This window comes from Theropithecus gelada, chromosome 11 (genome assembly GCF_003255815.1).
Source record: "Theropithecus gelada isolate Dixy chromosome 11, Tgel_1.0, whole genome shotgun sequence".
Lineage (NCBI taxonomy): Eukaryota > Metazoa > Chordata > Mammalia > Primates > Cercopithecidae > Theropithecus > Theropithecus gelada.
In genome coordinates, this window is record NC_037679.1 from 54,496,718 (window position 1) to 54,519,006 (window position 22,289).

The 22,289-nt window shown below is 38.9% G+C and overlaps 1 protein-coding gene across 6 annotated transcripts in view; it reads left to right on the forward strand.

Annotated features, from left to right (window-relative positions):
- VEZT (vezatin, adherens junctions transmembrane protein) overlaps nt 1–22,289 on the forward strand; it is an 80,562-nt gene that overhangs the window by 3,076 nt on the left and 55,197 nt on the right. Inside the window, exon 2 of one of the 6 annotated variants that reach the window (XM_025401331.1) lies at nt 3,621–3,677. The exons of 4 other annotated variants lie outside the window; for them this stretch is intronic. In XM_025401331.1, coding sequence (XP_025257116.1) covers nt 3,621–3,677 — 57 coding nt within the window. Of the gene's footprint in view, nt 1–3,620; nt 3,678–10,515; nt 10,651–22,289 lie in introns of those variants that run through there. One more of the 6 variants, XM_025401335.1, reaches the window with a different exon arrangement.

Below are 22,289 nucleotides of genomic sequence, written 5' to 3' on the forward strand. Positions count from 1 at the left end.
GTGGATATGTATGTAGGAATGGAATTTCTGGGTCATAGCAAATACATAGATATTTCTGTAGAGATTGCCAAACTTTATTCCAAAGTGGTTATACCAGTTTATTCTCCAGCCAGGAAGGTATGAGAGGTCCCTTTGCCCCACATTCTCATCAACACTTGCTAATTTTAGTGTTTTTCTTTTTATGATTCTAGTTTTTATGTCTTGGTATCTCCTTGAAGTTTTTAGTTTGTATTTCCTTGATAAAGATATTAAGATTTTTTTTTTTTTTTTTTTTTGAGACGGAGTCTCGCTCTGGCGCGCAGGCTGGAGTGCAGTGGCCGGATCTCGGCTCACTGCAAGCTCCGCCTCCCGGGTTTACGCCATTCTCCTGCCTCAGCCTCCCGAGTAGCTGGGACTACAGGGGCCCGCCACCTCGCCCGGCTAGTTTTTTGTATTTTTTAGTAGAGACGGGGTTTCACCGTGTTAGCCACGATGGTCTCGATCTCCTGACCTCATGATCCGCCCGTCTCGGCCTCCCAAAGTGCTGGGATTACAGGCTTGAGCCACCGCGCCCGGCCGATGTTAAGATTTTTAATGTGTTTGTTAGCCAATTGTATATCCATTTTGTGAAGCCACATCAAATTTCTTTCATTTTTTTCTATTGGGTTGTCTCTTTTTCTTACTGATTTGAAGGAATTCTTTACCTACACTGGATACAAGCCCTTTGTTAGAGACGCAGTTGGCCCTCCTTATCTGAGAGTTCCACATCTGCAGATTGGACCAACCGTGGCTCATGCCTGTAATCCTAGCACTTTGGAAAACTGAGGCAGGAGGATCACTTGAGACTAGGAGTTCGAGACCAGCCTGGCCAACATGGCGAAACCCCGTCTCTACTAAAAAATACAAAAACTAGCTGATAGTGGCGTGCACCTGTAGTCCCAGCTACTCTAGAGGCTGAGGCATGAGAATCGCTTGAACCCAGGAGGCGGACATTGCTCTGGGTGACAGAGTGAGACTCCATCTCAAAAAAAAAAAGGAATACTCAGGCCCAGTAATGTGGCTCATGCCTATAATCCCAGCACTTTGGGAGGCTAAGGCGGTAGTATTGCTTGAAGCCAGGAGTTTGAGACCAGCCTGGCCAACATTAACAAGACCCTGCATCTTAAAAAAAAAAAAGAAAAAAAGAAAAAAATTAACCAGATGTGGTGATGCATGCCTGTAATGCCAGCTACTCCAGAGCCTGAGGCAGAAGATTGCTTGAGCCCAGGAATTTGAGGCTGCAGTGAGCTACATTTCCAGCCTGGGTGACAGAGTGAGACCATATCTCTAAATAAATAGATACTCAAAAATATTCAAGAAATAATACAAATAAAAAACTTTACGGGATAACAACTATTTATATAGCGTTCACATTGTATTAGGTATTACAAATAATCTACAGCTGACTTAAAATATGTGGGAGAATGTGTGTATGTTATATGCATATATTATGCCATTTTATATAAGGGACTTGAGCATCCATGGACTGGGTATTTGCCCCAGTCCTGTGACCAATTCCCCATGAATAAAGAGACAACTGTATATACCTCATATATCTTACCTTGGGCTATTTGTGGCTTCTGCACACTTTTAATCGTGTCTTTCAATGAACAGAAGCTCTTTATTATAATCCAATTAAACCTTATTCTTTTATGATTAGTGCTGTTAAAAAAAATTTGCCTGTTCTAAGGTCACAAAGATATTTTCTTTAAAAGCTTTATTTGACCTTTTCCCATTTAGATCTGTCATCCATCTGGTGCTGATTTTTGTATGGTAACAAGTGAAGATCAACTTTTTTTTTTTTTCCCATGTGGATGTCCAGTTGACCTGGCACCATCACTGAGCAGATCATTTTTTCCCCCACTGAACTGTAGTGTTGCCTTTGTCATAAATCAGGGAACCTTTTATGTGTGAATCTCCTTCTGTACCCTTTCTTATTTGCCATTGATCATTTTGTCTATTCTTGTGTTAATACCACTTTATTTTAATTACTATAATTTTAAAAATAGGTTTTAATATCTGATACCATAAGACCCTTCAGCTGTATTTTTTCTTCAAGATTGCCTTTGGCTATTCTTGGCCCATTATATTTCCATATAAATTTTAGATCAGCCTGTCAGTTTTTGTGGGGGGGAAAAAAAAAAAAGACCTACTGAGACTTTGATTGAAATTGCTTTGAAGCTGTAAATTACTTTGGGGAAACTTAACATCTTTACAATATTGAATCTTCCAATCTATGAACATTTATTACTTGCCTTCTAAATGAGTCAGGCAACTTCCCATTTCATTCTGTGCTCTGGGACTGATTTTACAAAATGAGAATTTTCTGTTTCTTCAGGATATAGCTAAATTGGCCTTACCTGGGGAAAAGAGACTGAATGTTGTCTATCAGTTCAATTTCTTTTATGGTTATTGCTCAGGTACAATTTTCTATTTTGGTAACTTTTTTATTCTGAAAGGCAGTGTAATATAGTTAAAGATATGGGCTCTGGAGCTGGATAACCTAAGAAATCCTAGGTTAGCTATTTATTAGTTAATGTGACTTCGAGCAGGTTACTTGTCTAAGCTTCAGTTTTCTCCATATTAAATAAAAATAACAGTATCTGTCTCGTAAGGTAGTTGTCAGTACTAAATGATTTAATATAAGTGTATTACTTAGATGAGTACCTGACACATTGTAAACACTCAGTAAATGTTACCTTTTATTAAATTTTTCCAGCAAATTGCTTTTTATCTAGGTTTTCAATATAATTGATATATTCTTAGTAGTCTCTTAATTTTTAGTTTCATTTAGAGCATGAATTAGATCTGATTGTTGTTATGTTTTTCTTTTTGTTTTGCATAGATGCGCTGGAGTGTCAACTTACCAGATAGACTTCATTTTTTTTGAGACAGAGTTCCACTCTTATTGCCTAGGCTGGAATGCAATGGCAGGGTCTTGGCACGCTGCAACCTCCGCCTCCTGGGTTCAAGCAATTCTCCTGCCTCAGCCTCCCAAGTAGCTAGGATTACAGGCATCCATCACCACGCCCAGCTAATTTTTGTATTTATAGTAGAGATGGGGTTTCACCATGTTGGCCAGGCTGGTCTTGAACTCCTGACCTCAGGTGATCCACCCACTTCAGCCTCCCAAAGTGCTGGGATTACAGATGTGAGCCACCGTGCCTGGCCCCAGGTAGACTTTTCAAAGAACTAGTTGTTGATTTTGTTTGATCAGTTCTATTGAATTTGTTCGTGGTTTTAAATTTTTTAAAATTTCTAGTTTTATCCATTTCCATTCATCTATTTGTGTTTATTTTGCTATTTTTGTTCTGTTTTCTTTAGCTTCTTGAGTTAAAAACCTAAATGCCCAAAATAACTTGTAAGGCTATAAATTTCCCTGAGTATTGCTTCAGTTGTATCACGCAAGTTTTGAAATGTAGTTTGTCTCACAGTTGTGTAAGTTCCGTTTTTATTTCTTATTTAATACCCAAGTGTATAGTTGAGGGATTGATGTTATCGTTGGTGATTATTTTTCTCCATGTATCCCTCAGACCCATAATTCCACCTTGATCATTATGGACTGCATCACTGTATTCCCTTGTCCTCTGGGTTCCATTTAGGTTCGGCCAGTGGGAAGGACCTGCAGATCAAAGGATGGAGGAAAGAGCGCCAGAGAGGTTTGGGTGTTTCTTGTCTGAATTCTTTCCCTCTATGGCTACTATTTGTTAGTGATTGCATTCCTGTACCTAAAGCCACAACTTTTTTTTTTTTTTTTTTTTCGAGGCGGGATCTTGCACTGTTCCCTAAGCTGGAATGCAGTGTTACCATCATAACTCACTGCAGCCTCCAACTCCTGGCTCAGGTGATCCTCCCAACTCAGCCTCCTGACTAGCTGGGACTACAGGCATGTGCCACCACATCCAGCTAAACTATAACTCTTATTAGGGGATTCTTCTTGAGAAAGGCTTTGAGCAGCCATCTTATATCCTGCGTTTGTGCTTTACCACCTATGAGACCTGTAACCCCCTCTACCACTGTTACCACTTTCATTCCATTTAGATCTCAGGCCACTGACTGAGAAAGGCCTTCTTTTGAAGAGCTGAAAGCTTGTTAGGCACAATGTTTTCTTGCCATCTACCACTTGATTACTCAGCCAGTGGAACATATTTCAGGTTCTGCTAAGTCAGCCCTACTTCTAGATACTAAGTACTGTGTCAACCATACATCCTAATGCACAGTGACTGGTTTTTGGCACCAGGGACTGGTTTCGTGGAAGACAATTTTTCCACAGATGGAGGATGGTTTCAGGATGAAACTGTTCTACCTCAGATCATCAGACATTAGTTAGATTCTCATAAGGAACACACAACCTAGATCTCTCAGAAGCGCAGCTCACAATAGGTTTCCTGCTCCTATGAGAATCTAATGCTGCCACTGATCTGACAGGAGGCAGAGCTCTGATAGTAATGCTCGCTCACCCACTGGCCCACCTGCCTGCCGGCCGTAGGCTGTATTCCTAACAGGCCATGGACCAGTACCAGTGCTGTATGGGCCGGGGGTTGGGGGCCCCGTTAATGCAGTAAACAGAAAGCTGTCCGTGTGCCATAAGCAGAAAGGAATTTAGCATAGGGAATTAGTGGTTAGATTATCATTGGAAGGCCTACAGGATCAAGCTCTATCAAAGTTACTATTCTCATGAAGGCAAGAGCACGTGATCATGATCATAGTTACAGTCCAGGAATCAGAAGCCATCACCACATCTGCTTCGCAATAACCTAACAAAGTGATACCTTGGTATTGGAACTTGGAGTGTCTCCACCGTCTCTACCACATCTGCAGCTGTGTTACCAAGAAGCTGGAGAACCCATATTGGAATACTGCTATAGAAACATTTTGCCTCACGGCTTTGTTTCATAGAAAAAAAAAAAAGAAAAAGAGAAAGGGAGAAGGAGGGAGGGAAGAGAAGGAATGAGAGAACAAATGGACAAATGAAATAACAAGGCCAGGAGTGGGAGGATCAGAGGATCACTTGAGGCCAGCAGTTGGAGACCAGCCTGGGCAACATAGCGAGACCTTGCTTCTATAAAAAATTATTTTAAAGAATTAGCTGGGCATGGTGGCATGCACCTGTGGCCCTAGCTACTCAGGAGGCTGACACAGGAGGATTGCTTAAACCCGGGAGTTCAAGGCTGTGATGAGCTTTGATGAGGCCACTGCACTCTGCCTTGGTGACAGATTGAGACTTTGCCTTTATTATTATTATTTTTTTTTAAAAAAAGAACAGATGAAACAAAAGCCAAAGGAGCCAAAAGTGGACTTCTGCTTCTCTTCCACCTTCCCAATCTCTTACACAGCACTCCTACTTGGGGAAACCCTAATTTATATCTAGAATCCTAGCTGCAAGATAATTTGGGAAATGTCAGATGTAGCTTTCCTGCCTCTGTAACACAAGAGGTACACTGGAAGAAGGATTATAGAATAGAGATTGAACAAGCCAGTTTGCCATATCTATCTTAGGGCCTAACCTTGCTTCCCCTAAGAAAATTTAACTGTGATTTTTTTTTTTGTAATACTGTTATTTTAATGATCTTCAGAGTCAGAAAGCAGACTGATTCATGTCTTGAGACTTACCTAGAGAATTACATGCTGCATTAAAGTTAAAAATTTAAATCATGCAGAGTTTTGGAAAATATTCCAACAGCATCCCTTCCCTTAAAACAAACTCTTTGAGGTATCTTGTTTTAATTTCTATTTCTTGGATTATTTGTAAATTTTACAGTATTATATTTTGGGTCATTGTATTTCTCCTTCCAGTGATAACATTGAGTCCTCTTAGTCTGAGAGGAGTAGATGTGCACTGAAAGATGATATAAGAGAAGGACTAAGGGAGGAAAGAAAAAGTGAAGTGCCCAGGCCCAATTCCCATTTCTTGCCCTAGAATCTGATTACCTTCATTTTATCAGAGCTAGATTCCCTACATACTTTCAAGGTTAATTCCATTATATTGGAGGCTGACTCCTCCTTCTATAAGATCATTTGTTTTAATCAGAATCTTCTATCATCATTCTGCTCTAAGAGGCTGAATTGAGAAGGGCGGTATAACCTCATCTCGGACCACTCAGGCTAAAACAGCAACAGAACAAAGTTTAGAAAATGATGGATACTATGGCTAACATGACTATTAGCAAAATAAGCATGAAATACCAAGATTGTTGTTTTACTCTATTTTCGTCATCATTAATTACAGTGTTTTGAGAGTAAGAATTCTCCAATTACTTTAGAAAGGTGTTAAAGTTCTGATGTTGCTTTCTTAACTGTTTTTTAGACAGGGTCTCACTCGGTCGCCAGGCTGGCCTCCAATAGAACAATCACTGTTCACTGCATCCTCAACTTCCCAGGCTCAGGTGATTATCTCATCTCAGCTCCCAAGTAGCTGGGACTACAGGCATGTGCCATCATGCCCTACTAATTTTTTTTTTTTTTTTTTTTTGAGATGGAATTTTGTTTTGCTCTTGTCGCCCAGACTGGAGTGCAATGGTATGATCTCGGATCACTGCAACCTCCACCTCCCGGGTTCAAGTGATTCTCCTGCCTCAGCCTCCCCAGTAGCTGGGATTACAGGCGCATGCCGCCACACCCTGCTAATTTTTGTATTTTTAGTAGAGATGGGGTTTCGCCATGTTGGCCAGGCTTGTCTCGAATGCCTGACCTCATGTGATCCATCCGTCTGGGCCTCCCAAAGTGCTGGGATTACAGGCATGAGCCACCGTGCCCAGCCAAATTTTTGTATTTTTTGCAGAGAGTGGGTTTTGACATGTTGCCCAGGTTCAAGTAATTCTCCTGCCTCAACCTCCCAGAGTGCTGGGATTATAGACATGAACGACTACACCGGACCTTAACTTTTAATTGCAGAAACTTCAGGTCATTTATTCTGTCTTAAACCCTGCTATTCCTAGAGGGAAGAGTGCCTGGAAATAAGACTTTTTAAATCTGAAAGACTAATTTTTCTGCCTCTTTGCATCATTTGAAGTTCATTTAAACCATTCCTTTGTAACTTTCTTCTATTAGGGACAATATTGTATTAAAGGGATCTTTTACTCAAATCTCTTGAGTTGGTACTTTATCCTCTGTACTCAACTCTCTTGAGTTGGTACTTTATCCTCTGTAGGTGAACTCTTTACTGTTTTTGGTGTTTGTTTAAATTCATTCTTCCTCTTTTCTTTTGTTCCTGGCTGAGAAAGATAATTTTTAGCCATTTTATCATGATTTTTTCTTCTCCAACTTCTTTCATACTTCTGTGTAAGTTTTTAAATGTTAACCCTTTGTTGGCCATATGTTCAGCTTTCATCCTTTTCCCCCATAGCACTTAATCAGTTGAATGAAAGGAAGTGACTCTCACAAAACCTTTCACATTTAAAAGGAAGTTTTAAAAAATTTCTCTCTTCCTCGAGAGATTCCCCTTTCTTTGTATTTTTAAAAGTTACTATACATCTCTGAGAAACATTAAAGCATTTTTTTCCCTAAGTAATAATTGTGGATTCTTTCTTACTTGCATTTTTGATTTGACTAATGGAAGAATATTGTTTTTGTCTGTGAACATATATATGGACCGTATTTGCTATTCTCATAATGGAGCTTTCTGTCTAGAATAATTATACATATAAAATTTAAAGTATTATTATATCATTTTATTTTTTAAATATATCCTGAGTTTCAGTTTGTCAAACATAAAGCCCTAAAGTTGTATTATTTAAAATAATCTAGTTCCAAGTAGTAGCTGAGATTAGAAGCATAGCAAAATTCATGCTATCACTATCTATAATAGGAATAATATTTATTAATAGTGTTATTAAATCACAACTCTATTGACATCAAAGATTGACCATTAAGACCAAGTCTAGCCAGATACGGTGGTTCACACCTGTAATCCCAACAATTTAGGAGGCAGCGGTTAGAAGATCACATGAGCTCAGGAGTTCAAGACCAGCCTGGGCAACATAGTGAGACCCTGTCTCTACAGAAAATGTAAATATTGGCCAGTGTGGTAGCATGTACCTGCAGTCCAAGCTGCTTTGGGGGTTGAGGTGGGAAGATTGCTTGAGCCCAGGAGGTTGAGGCTGCACTGAGCTGTGATTGCAGCTCTGCATTCCAGCCTGGGCAATGAAATGAGACCCTGTCTCAAAACAAAAACAAAAACAAAACACTAACTCCGGTTTATAACCAAGAAATTCCATGTTTAATATGAATTACAAAAATTATTCTTGGGGAACAAGTCTGCTTTTTTTCTGCTTATGTTGTGTGATTTCTTCTGTTTTGGCTTCTTCACAGATCCTTGGGCCTCCAGTTAAAACATTTTTTTCTCTTTTACGTCTAAACATCCAAGAAAAGTAGGAAGTTGTTCTCTCTTTTATGTATTTTTTATTGTATTTATTAAAATGTAAGTCCCTTTGTCTCAAGCTATGACACACACAGTGCCTACATTACTTTTTGTAGTTACCTTGGTATTTTATGTGCAGCTATATTGAAAGTTTTCATTCTGTTAAAAGCATTGTGGAAAGAGGACTAGATGAGGAGTCAAGAGACTAACATAAATTAGTAATGAGATTCTGAATAAATCATTTAATTTCTCTAGAACTTGTTTCCCAGGATCATCCTTTATACCGTATCATCCTTTGGTATGAAATTTTTCTTAAATCCATTCTAGGGGATCGGAAACTATCTAGTGGATTGAATAAATGAGAGTAGGTCCTTAGAGGCTTCCATTAATTAGAAAATACAGGAAAAGAATCTACTCATTTCCAGTCTCTTTTTATATTAAAAATCCTGACTCAATTTTAGTTTTCCTTGGTTCTGCACCAGGTGTTCTCTGAGTTCCTAGAAGCAATTCATGCCTTAAGGATTTAGGAAAAAAAGTTCAAAGCTCAGTGTACTCGACAGGGGCACAGTGTTAGAAAGTGTACTAACTCCAACCAGGTGCAGTGGCTCATTCCTGTAATCCCAGCACTTTGGGAGGGTGAGGCAGGCGGATCGCCTGAGGTCAGGAGTTTGAGACCAGCGTGTCTCTACTAAAAACGCAAAAGTTAGCTGGGTGTGGTGGCGGGCACCTGTAATCCCAGCTGCTCAGGAGGCTGAGGTAGGAGAATTGCTTGAACCCAGGAGACGGAGATTGTAGTGAGCCGAGATCACGCCATTGCACTCCAGCCTGGGCAACAGAGTGAGACTCCGTCTCAAAAAAAAAAAGTATACTAACTTCATTGCCTCTGGATTTTTTGAGTATTATTTATAGTATACATTGAGACTTCCTGTCGTTATTATTCCCACTATAGCAAATCAGTGTGCCCATTACTTTTTACTTGAAATAACATATTTGAGGACACCCTTTATTTTAAAATCTGCATTGTAATTTATGTAGTTGACAGAATATAGCCTCCTATCTCTTATTGTTGAGGTTTTTGCTGATTAATCCACAACTTTTAATATTATATCTCATTAAGACCTTTATTAAAATGGATTTTTTATTCTTTTTTCTGTTTTTTGAGACAGTCTCACTCTGTCACCCAGGCTGGAGTACAAGTGGTGCAATAGTAGCTCACTGCAGCCTTGAACTCCTAGGCTCCAGCTATCTTCTCCTCTCACCTCATCCTGTGTGAGCCATAGTGTCCCGTTATCTTTCCTTTTTTTTTATTTTTTATTTTTTTATTTGGGATAAGAAGCAAGGGAAATAAAGTTGGATGTTATCTCATAATATCCAAACATTATATTAAAGTTTACTCCATGCTCTCCTCATATCCAATATTTTGCCAATTGTGTTTGATCTTCTGGCCTTTGTCTTAAAGCAGTTGAAAATGAAGTTTTGCTTCCTCTCCTTGCTTCTGGTCTGCATTCATTTAAGTGACTGATACATGCCAGTTAATTAGCTAGATTTCAAATAATATTAAAAGTAGCATCAGAACCAGGGAGATACCAATCTACCATTGCTGGCTTCTCTCCACTTAGTTAAGACAATCCACTGCTATCCTTGCTTTTTAGTCAATAGAGTATAAAAGCTGTGTGAGTCAGTTTTCTCCTATTGCATCTCTTAGTCGTTTGATGGGTATGTTTGATTTTTATTTAGATTTTGGACTTAGGTAGTATTGCACTTAAGTACATTTGTACTGTTGTGTAGAGAAATCTTAAGGTTACTCTTTTTTAAAATGTTTGCTATTTATTACATCTCATATAAGAATCATTGGATAGGATTTCAGTGGAAAATATTAGAAGCCTACAGCCGGACAAACTTATTAATATATGTGTCTCACTTTTTCTTGGTTTATTTAAAAACTTTTAAATAAACACTAACACTAAAAACATCCTTTGAAGGCATTTTTAAAACTCCGGTATTCCTATTACCTTCGTCTCTAGTTGCTGAGTAATAACAGCACTGAAGAAATAATGTTCAGATATTTTTTCAAAGGTCTGCTTCTGATAGGAAAATGCTTAGTAATGACAGAGGCACGCCCTCCAATTCAGTGGCCATTTTGTACTGTAGTTCTTCTGGAGAAACAAGTGGGAATCATCAAAGAAAGAAATGTATGGATCAAAAAAGAATATGGACAAGAGGCAGTAAATTTTTCATTTAGGTCAACTGGAGAAATTAGAACCATGCTGTCTGTGAGTAGTTTAATCAGTTGGACCAATTTTAATGGACCCTTTTAGCTTAATCTCTTTAAATTCTATGATTCGATTTTACTTTGCTGATTAATTAACTAATGCTTGAATTTGGGGCTTTTGGTATACTAAGTTAGAAATTATGTTGAAATGTGAATGCTCTGAAAAGCATTTCCTATTATTTTATATCTTAATATCCTGATATTATCTAAGGTTTAAGGGAGATAAAAGCACAAAGTAGTTAATTTCAGATTATACTTTGTGATTGTGTACTGAATTAAGATAAGTGAAAAGTCTATAGAAATTTACTACATTGGCAATACAATTATGGGGAAATTTATTTTCCATCATGGGATTTTGTTAATTTTGACAGAGATTTAGCCTTTTAAGTAGATTCCTCATTAAAAATTGAGAAAAATCACTGCCTTTTATAATTTGTTACAGTTTTACTCATCAGTTTATTTTGTGATATTCTGTAGCTAGCCTGGAAAAACATGGAAATCATAGCAATTAACAAGAGGAGTTTAATCCTTTTCAGTGGTATTTCCAAAAACGATATATTGTTGTTCTATATGTGATAGTCACATTTAGACCTATAGCTTTAAGCTGTATTCAAAGATAAAATATTTTTTTAAATGCTTTGAAATAACACATAATAATTTTCAGGCACATATTTTCCCATCAAATCCCTTTAGTTGCAGATACCTTTTCCCTAGAGATTTTATTTTGAATTAAAGATCTTTTAAGGTTCTGTTGGCATGGTAGAAACTTTTAAAAATATGTAATTTACATGGTAGTATGTAGAGAATACTTTTTTCCCAGAGAAATTACAAATTGGTACAAACTTGAAGAAAAGTTACATATAACTTGGTGAATTCTGTAACTTGGGAATGGAAATTAAAGGCTTTTTGATCCTTTGAACCAGAATAAGCACAGATTCATATAGGTGTGAAGTCTGCGTTAACAAAGTTACTTCTCAAACATTACACAATTTTGGGCTTTTGTGCCAATGCTTTGTGCCTTATACGCCCTTCTCTGTTAGTAGCTAGTGTGCCTGTTTTCTTGCTTTTTATATTTAATATGGACTGCAGGCCCAAATAACATCTGACATCTGACAATAGTTAGCATTTTGCCAAACCTGATAATGTGGTTTAGATATCATACTGACATTTTAAATAAAGGAATGTGTAATAGTTGAAGTAGAGCGTTAGTTTTGGGGTTGGTTTGGTTTGGGTTTTTTTGTTCCTTTGTTTTATTTTTTGGATTTTTTGAAACAGAGTCTCACTGTATCGCCCAGGCTGGAGTGCAGTGGCACAATCTGAGCTCACTGCATCCTCTACTTCCCAAGCTCAAGCAGTCCTCCTGCCTCAGCCTCCTGAGTTGCTAAGAGCACAGGTGTGTACCACCATGTTCGGCTAATTTTTGTATTTTTTGTAGAGACAGCGTTTCGCCATGTTGCTCAGACTGGTCTCAAATTCCTTGGCTCAAGTGATCTACATGGCTTAACCTCCCAAAGTGCTGGAATTACGGGGGTGAGCCACTGCACCCACCCCATCATTAGTTTTTATATGGAAAAGTGTATTGGCTCATTTTATTCATTTACTAAACTCACATGTAATTGGGTACCTTCTTTTTTTCTTTTCTTTTTTTTTTCTTAGCAGACCTTAACTACCTTTTTCCACACAGATAACACATGAATATGTTCTCATTGTAAAAAATTCGCCCGCCTCGGCCTCCCAAAGTGCTGGGATTACAGACGAGAGACACCGCTCTGGGCCTCCATTTTCAATGAGTTGTTTTTGAAACCCATTAAGCTAGTTTTGAAAGTAATTTTTAAGACTAGAGTACCATTGTTTCTGTAGCCCCCAAGAACCTTTGCAGCCAATTTCTAACCTTGTGTAACGTGAGGCAAATGCTCTTACTGAATTTTCTTTTTTTTTTTTTTTTTTTTTTTTGAGAGGGAGTCTCTGTCTGTTGCCCAGGCTGGAGTGCAGTGTCATGATTTTGGCTCACTGCACCCTCTGCCTCCTGGGTTCAGGTGATTCTCCTGTTTCAGCCTCTCGAATAGCTGGTATTACAATAAACCCACATCACAGTCTCCCGCCACCATGCCCGGCTAATTTTTGTATTTTCAGTAGAGAGGGGATTTCACTACGTTGGACAGGCTGATCTCAAACTCCTGACCTCAAGTGATCCGCTGGGATTACAGGCATCAGCCATGGTGCCCGGCTCTTACTGAATTCTTACATGTGAGCTATAGCTCATCTGAAGCAAAAATAAGGATTGGGAATAAATGTAGATATTATCAGGAGAATAATGCTAGCCTATTTTGAGTTTTCTAACTTAATCTGCTAAATAGATTTAAAATTACAAGTTTAGTTTCTAGTTAAGTAAAACAAACAACTATACACAGTACTACATTAGACCAAATTAATGAACTTATTTACTCAAAATTATTTACAATATTATGGGGTAGATAACAGCACTGAATCTATCAGGTTTTTCCGACCCAGAAAAATCCCTCTTCTCTTATTTACTACTATCTGTCCTTGTGACTTTGGGCAAGTTCTCTTGGTCTCTCTGTGCCTTAGTTTCCTCATATCTAAAATGAGCCATGCCTCATAAGGTTATTGCAAAGATGAGACAGGCTTGTATATACAAAAAAAAAAAAAAAACAAACTTAGATTAATTCCTGGCCCTGTCTGGGTACTCAATAAATGTTTAGTACTGCTGTTGTTTGTGGGGAGATGGGTGGAAAATAAATCAACCAACCAGATAGGAACTACACTGATCATCCTCCTGTGAGAAGATTGTGCATCTGGGTAGTATCAAGCAGAATTATCAGCCTCCACTGACATCACCAAACCAGAGGTTAAACTTGCTGTAAACTCAGAAATGGGCAGTGGGAAAAGATCAAGAGCCATTATCAAACAGTCACCACTTATAGCCCCATAGCCTTGGGAAAACACAGCACTGGAATATTATTTTGTTTTGTTTTGTTTTCATTATCTTGTTCATGTTGGTGCCTGCTATGGCTCTATTTCCCTTGGAAACTAAATTTCTAAATTGGTAATCCATTGCCTCCTGATTATTTCTCTTCTCTGAATTTATACCTTAAAATTTCTTGACTTCTTCCCATTTGCTACTTTATATTAGCCTTAGGCTAATAAATACAGAGCACTCTCTGAAGGATGAATAAAAATCATGGAGCCTGTAGATCGTAATAACACCAATTTTATATGAGCATTTTCCAAAATATTCTCGTGAGAAAAAAGTCTGTATTGGTATGTTCCCAGATTGTATAGCTTCTATGAAACTGAAAACCACCAATGGAAGGGGACAATTTAAGATGAAGTTAGCTTGAAGAGAGACAAAAATATGATTGAATTAAAAATTATACCTTGCAGGGTTCAGCATTTTGAACCTTATAGAATATAACATATGATATATATGGTGAACTTGAGAGAGGTGGTTTCTTTTACATCTCAATTTTTCTCAAAGAGACAATTTTATATTATAGTTTAAAAGTATGAGCTTTGGAATCAGACCAACTGGGTTTATGTTCTGATGGTGACTTTAAGCAAGTTATACCTCTTTATGACTCATTTCCTCATCTGTAAAATGAGAGTAATAATAAAAATACCTCTTTATAGAGTTGTTAGAATTAAATGAGGTATTATAAAACGTGCTTAACTCAATGCCTACTAAATAAGCAACTCAGCAAATGTTAACTATTTTTAGTGTTACTACATTGTTTTTCAGGCTTGGCTCTGCTGTTTTCTAAAATATGTATAGTAACTCTGTTAGGGCCCTCCTGTCTTCCCATACCATTATCTCTAGTTGATCTTACAGACTACATACGTTTCTATACTGGTATATCATATGAGTTTGCCACCATATTTATATGCTAAAAACTTGAATCTATACATTCAGTAGGCTACTTTCCAGACATTTTAGGTCTACGCCATTCACATTTGACTATCTCATAAGGCACTTCTAATACATCACCTTCATCCTCAGATTTGTTGCTGCGCCACTGTTTCATATTTCATTAAATAGCACCACCTGATTCTTCAAATCAGCAATCTTAATCTTGATCCCTCCGTTGCCAACCATTTTCAATCAGTAATCAAGTTATTTTGATTTTAATACTTAAACACATTTATTAAATGTTTTCATTTTTCTAAACCTCTTGTAGTCCAAGTATCCAACAATAGGAGACTGGATAAATAAATCATGATAGATTCATGGAATTTAAATGGTATAAGGACACTGAAAAGGAATAAGGTACAATATATGTCCTAATATGGAAAGGTCTCTAAAATACAGTCAATGAAACCAAGTGCAGAGAAAAGTGTATAGTATATTTCCATTTGTATAGAAATTTTGAAGGCTATTCATACATATGTAAGTGGATACTAAATTTGGGGGGAAGGATTCATGAGCTAAATATTTATTACCTTTTGGATGAGAGACTAGGGGACTAGGATAGGAAAAACAAAGTTATTTCTCATTTTATATCTTGTTGTATTGTTTAAATTTTTCGTATAAAAGCAGCAAGACAGTAAAAAACAAACAAACCCAGGTTGAGTAGTTGAGCTTAGTGTCCTTTTACAGATGAAATAAGTTAACTTTTCTTGTATATCCCCAGAGAGAAGTTAATGGGCGAGAACTACCCAAGTAACTAGTGCCTGACACAGAGTAGGCACTCAATAAGTATTTGGCTAGTGATAAAGGAGTAAATGATGATTATCCCTTTTCTATCCAGATGATCTTTACACTGGAATGCTGTTAGCACTCAGTCATTGCCATCTGCAAGAGAGAACAGATAGTGTGAGGGACCAGAATCAGAATTTGGCCAGTAGTTAGTGCAGACTACAAATTGCTTTTCTGAAAGGGTATATGGCCCTGAGATCAGCTCTTCTGATAAAGGGAAGGAGAGAGTCTCAAGGGTGCATCAGGGCTAGTGTGAAGAGCTTGGAGGGTTCAGACACACAGAATAAGTGACATAGGGCCCGGCGCAGTAGCTCATGCCTGTAATCCCAGCACTTTACGAGGCCAAGGAGTGCAGACCACTTGAGGTCAGGAGTTTGAGACCAGCCTGGCCAACATGATAAAACACCATCTCCACTAAAAATACAAAAATGAGCCAAGTGTGGTGGCGCATGCCTTAAATCCCAGCTACTTGGGAAGCCGAGGTAGGAGAATCACTCGAACGTGGGAGATGGAGGTTGCAGTGAGCCGAGATTGTGCCACTGCACTCCGGCGTGAACAACAGACAGAAGAAAGAAAGAAAGAGAGAAAGAGAGAAGGAGGAGGAGGAAGAGGAGGAGGAGGAGGGGAGGGAAGGAGGGAGGGAAGGAAGAAGTGGAGGGAGGGAGGGAAGGAAGGAAGGAAGGAAGGAAGGAAGGAAGGAAGGAAGGAAGGAAGGAAGGAAGGAAGGAAACATTGCAACAATGACTACTGACTTGGAAGATAGACAATCATTGACTGTTCTTAGCCAGAAAAGAAAGAAAAGAAAAAGAAAGGAAGAAAGGAAGGAAAGAGAGAGATGAAGAAAGAAGTGACATAGAAGAAAAACAGAAAGAAGCATTGCAACAATGACTACTGAGTTGGAAGACAGACAAAGATTGACTGTTCTTAGCAAGCAAGCAAGAAAGAAAGAGAAGGGAAAGAACGGAAAGAAAGGAAAGAAAGAGACATAGAAGAAAAACAGAAACATTGCAACGAGTACTGAGTTGTAAGATAGACAGTCGTTGACTGTTCTTAGCCCAGTAGAGGTGCTGGATTGTGGACCTGTAGTATTGATATTACTAGTGTGTCAATATCCAAAAGAAACCATTCAGTAAAGTGCCATTTGTGGAAGACGCTAGGTTTATTGAGATATCTAACTTTCCTAGTTAATATCTGTGGCCCAGATAGTCAGATTTGCACTTCTTTTCTTATGTTGACACCCCAACAGAATTTTTTAAAGAAGGAAATTTTTTTTTTTGGAAGACTGAATATCAGTTAGATGAGCATGAAGTTTATGTAGAAATAATCTCCCAACAGCTTAGCTCAGCTATTCTTAAAGTTTTTAAAATTTAAGGCTCTACTGGAGTAAAACGATGTTATATAGAAAATTATTTTCCTCAGATATTTTTAATACTGTAATAACATTTCTCAGCCTATTTAAAGGTTCATATTGATCATCACAATACTTCTTTAAGTGTAACGAAGTGCTATAGTATTTTGGTTTTATATTAGTAGCTGATTAAAATTCCAATGCACAAATTCTAATGCAGTTATTTTGAAGGTAGCTCATTTCACTCTTAGAAAGCCTGTTGAGTTTTTGCAACAGGCTGTTGAGCATTGCAAGTCATGAAAAACAACTAATTTTCCATTTTGGTCACTGCTTTTCACATCAGTCATCATCCCAAAATAAAAAGTAAATAATGAAAGCAGCTGCTAGGCTACTTATTTTTTTGTGATTTTTTTCAATCTCTGATTGAACTCGAAATGCTCGAAAACAGGTTCTCAGCCTTAGAACTATTGACACTTTGGGCCAGATAACTCTTTGTGAGGGTTGTCCTATGCAATATAGGATGTTGAGCAGCATCCCGATCTCTATGCACTAGATACCAGTAGCACTGCTCACATCCACCCCACAGTTTTTTGGGGGTTTTGGGATTTGTTTTTTTAAGATGGAGTCTCGCTCTGTTGCCCAGGCTGGAGTGCCGTGGCACTATCTTGGCTGCAGCCTCCGCCTCCTGGGTTCAAACGATTCTCCTGCCTCAGGCCTCCCAAGTCATTGGGACTGCAGATGTGCACCACCATGCCTGGCTAATTTTTGTTTTTTTTTTTTTCAGTAGAGACGAGGTTTCACTGTGTTGGCCAGACTGGTCTCAAACTTGTGACCTCAAGTGACCCACCCATCTTGGCCTCCCAGAGTGCTGGGATTATAGGTGTGAGCCACCATGCCTTGCCGACAGGTTTTGTTAGTTTGTTTTGAGACGAGTCTTAAATGGCTTACTGCGGCCTTGAGCTCCAGGCTCAAGCAGTCCTTCACTTTCACTTTCAGCCTCCCAAGTAGCTGGGACCACAGGTGCACACCACCATTTCTGGCTAATTGTTTTATTTTTAGTAGAGACAAGGTCTTGCTTTATATTGCCTAGGATAGTCTCAGATGCTTGGCCTCAAGCAGTTCCTCCTGCCTTGGCCTCCCAAAGTCCTGAGATTACAGGTTTGAGCTACCCTTCCTAGCACACTCCTCAGTTTTAACAATGAAAAATGTCTCCAGAAATTGCCAGATGTGGGGAGGGGGAGTTGTGCAGTGATGATCTACTTTGAGAACCACTGCTTTATAAGAACATAGTAGTTTTTTTGTTTCTACTTTTTGTTTTTAACTGTCTTGTTTAATGGTGATTTTAAAACATGGCTCAGAAAAATCACATAATTGAGAATAGTTTATTCCGTGAACTTTATATTAGCTTGTGGAAAGACAATGTGAATAATTCAAATTGACAAGTAAGTAGACACTTACTTGTGCCTTCACTGAGACTAGCAACTTGAAATCATGTTGCTAGAGGATACCTTTGATATTTGTTGACCTCGGTGAAAATATTAAAAAGCATAGACATTGTTGCAGGAAGTTTACAAGTCCAAATACTTGCTCATCATTTTCTGAATTTTTAAAATAAATACATAAAATAACGTGTACAAGTTACACTAGTTGATACACATGTGACTAACTCATAAATTTATTTTAGATCTTAACTATATTAACTTTTGCTTTTTGTCATATTCTCTTTCAGTAGAGGTTAAAAGTACCACTGCTATGGAAGTACCACTACTAGATGAAAGTTTGAGCTGGACGTGGTGGCTCACACCTGTAATCCCAGCACTTTGGGAGGCCAAGGTGGAAGGATTGCTTGAGGCCAGGAGTTCAAGATCAGCCTGGGCAACATAGTAAGACCCTGTCTCTAAAAAAGAAAAAATAGAAATAAAATCACCTGAGACTATTAGATGGAAGTTTGTAAGACTCTAATGGGTTTTTTTCTGGTTTTTATTTTGTTTTGTTTTGTTTTGTTTTTTAGAGACAGGATTTTGCTATGTTGCCTAGGCTGGAGTATGGTGGCTATTCACAAGTGTGACCATAGGCCCTACAGCCTCAAACTCCTGGACTCAAGCAGGCATCCCCAGTAGCTGGGACTACGTGTGCAGTGTTTTAAAATCTAAAATCTAAATGGGCCGGGCGTGGTGGCTCGCGCCTGTAATCCCAGCACTTTGGGAGGCTGAGGCAGGTGGATCACCTGAGGTCAGGAGTTCGAGACCAGCCTGGCCAACCTGGTGAAACCCTGTGTCTACTAAAAATACAAAAGTCAGCTGGGCATGGTGGCTGACTCCTGTAATCCCAGCTACTTGAGAGGCTAAGGCAGGAGAATCACTTGAACCTGGGAGGGGGAAGTTGCAGTGAGCCGAGATGGCGCCACTGTGTTCTAGCCTGGGCCACAAGAGCGAAACTCCATCTCACCAAAAAAAAAAAAACAATAAAATGATTTTTTTCCCCAGATTATAATAATAATAAGTTGAATATTTTCGAGTTTACATTTTTGTTCCATAGTATTTTCTTAAGCCTTTTATACCAGACTTTAGGAAAACCTAGCATCTGATTTTTAAAAGACTTTTATTATAGACCTTAAAATTGTATTTTAAGGGGGAGAATACTACAACGAAAACTCCATGGCCAGGCCTGGTGGCTTATGCCTGTAATTCCAGCACTTGAGCTCAGGAGTTCCAGACCAGCCTGGGCAACCTGGTGAAACCCCGTCCCTACCAAAAATACAAAAAGTGAACTGGGGGTGGTGGTGCACACCCGTGGTCCCAGCTACTTGGAAGACAGAGATAGGAGGATTGCTTGGAGGTTGCCATGAGCAGAGATAGCACTACTGCACTCCAACCTGGGTGACAGAGTGTGACACCATCTCAAAAAAAAAAGAAAAAAGCTCCATTTACCCATCACTCAGCTTCAGCAGCTGTTAACATTTTACCAAACTGTCTCATCTATTCCTCTTCCCCTCTCCCATCTTTTTTCTTGGTGTATTTTAAAGCAAATACCATATGACTCCCATTTGTCCTGTTATAAATAAATAAATAAATAAAAATAAAGCAAATATCAGACATTACCTAATTTCACCTGTAAATGTATCAGTATGTATCTCTAACAGACAAGTACTTGCTGTGATTTAGGTGTGGTTTGTCCCTGCCAAAACTCATTTGAAATTTAATTGCCATGCAACGATGTTGGGAGGTAGAACCTTTAAGAGGTAGGACCTAATGGGAAGCATTTGGGTCACGAGCCTCCACTTTCATGGATGGCTTGGTGCCATTCTCACAATAGTGAGTGAGTTTTTGCTCTCTCAAAACTGAATTAGTTCTCTTGGGAATTGATTAGTTCTTGAAAGAGCAGGTTATAAAGTAAGGACATCCTTAGTGCTTGGCCCCTTTGCACATAACCACTCCCCTTTTGACCTTCTACCATATTATATCTAGGCAGCAGAGCCCTTACCAGAAGCCAGTGGCATGCTCTTGAACTTCCCAGCCTGCAGAACTATGAGCTAAGTAAGCTTCTTTCTTTATAAAATATGCAGTGTCAAGTATTCTGTTATAACAACACAAAACAGACTTAAGAACTCTTTTTTTTTTCCTTTTCCAAGATAACACTGGCCAGGCACAGTGGCTTACACCTATAATCCCAGTGCTTTGGGAGGCCGAGGTGGGAGGATCACATGAGCCTAGGGGTTGGAGACCAGCCTGGGCAATATAGTGAGACCCTGTCCCTAAAATAAAGAACAATTAGCCGGACATAGTGGCACATACCTGTAGTACCAGCTACACAGGAGGCTGAGGTGGGAGGATCCCTTGAGCCCAGGAGTTTGAGGCTGCAGTGAGCCATGCACGCCACTGCATGGGTGGCAGAACGAGACCCTGTTTCTAAATAAATAAATAATGATAACGCCAATATAATTATCTCATCTAACAAAATTAATAATAATTTCCTAATAATCTAATACCTAGTCTGTGTTTGAGCTTCCTTAAATTCTCAAAAATGCCTTCTTACAGTTGTTCCAAGCAGGATCGAAAACAATGTCCATATGCTGCACTGGGTGATAGGTCCCTTTAGTCTTACCCCACCCTCTTGCCTCTTTTTTTTTTTTTTTTTTTTTGAGACAAGATCTGGCCCTGTCATCCAGGCTGGTGTGCAATGGTGCGATCTCTATTCACTGCAACCTCTGCCTCCCAGGCTTACACCATCCTCCCTCCCACCTCAGTCTCCCACCTCTCACTGTTTTAAAAGTCATTTATTTGTTGAAGAAATTTGATAATTTGTTTTTGGTGTGTGTGTGTGTGTTTTTTTTAAAGACAAATGCATTTCATTATTTATTTAGATATGTCCTTGAGTCATGGGAACTAAATAATTTGATCTGCAGGATTTCCATACTCTGTATTTAGCTTATATTGTAGCATAAGATGGCATTTGGTTTAGCACAAAATTCTGTATTTTAAAATACCACTTTTGGCCAGGCATGGTGGCTCATGCCTGTAATCCCAGCAATTTGGGAGTCTGAGGTGGGCGGATCATTTGAGGTCGGAGTTAAAGACCAGCCTAGCCAACATGATGAAACCCCATATCTACTAAAAATACAAAAAATTATCTAGGCGTAGTAGCGCATGCCTGTAATCCCAGCTACTTGGGAGGCTGAAGCAGGAGAATCACTTGAACCCGGGAGGTGGAGGTTGCAGTCAGCCAAGATCATGCCACTGTACTCCAGCCTGGGTGACACGGGGAGACTCTGTCTCAAAAAATAAAAAATAAAAGTACCACTTTTTTATCTTGTTTCTCAGAGTGTCGTGAGTTTTATTTTACTACCTGAACAAGTTTAGGAGTCCCATAGCATTCTTACTTTGTGCTTAAGGAAGCTGAAACAGGGAGAGGATTTTTCTGGAAACAGAGCATTCCTAGAAAGTACCAGAGCACTCAGTATTTCCTTGGTAATGTTGAAAGCTTAATGAACCATGGTTTTATCAGAGGTATCACAAGATAAAACTTTTTAGGAAAAACTTTTCCTGTTTTGTTTTATCCCCTGTGCCTACATGTTGCCTGACATGGAAAATGTTCAGTAAGTATTTATTATTGAATCAGTTGCCTAATTCTGCCATCTTTGGCCCATTCTTCTCTGACCCAAGACCTGAAAGCTTACAACTTGTTCTATCTATAAGAGTTTAAAGCAGTTTAAAAGAGTGAAGCTAATAATAAAAGCATTGTAGCCAGATACAACTGCTCATGTCTGTAATCCCAATGACTCAAGAGGCTGAGGCGGGAGGATCCCTTGAGGCCAGGAGTTAGAGACCAGCCAGAGAAACATAGCAAGACTCCATCTCTACAATAAATTTAAAAATTATCTGAGTATGGTGGCTTGCACCTGTAGTCCCAGCCACTCAGAGGGTGAGGTGGGAGGATTGCTTGACCTCCAGAGGTTGAGGCTATAGTAAGCTATGATCATGCCGCTGCACTCCAGCCTGGGTGACAGAGAAAGACCCTGTCTCAAATAAAAGCTAACCAGCAATGATGTAGTGATGACACTGGCACTTTTACAGAATAC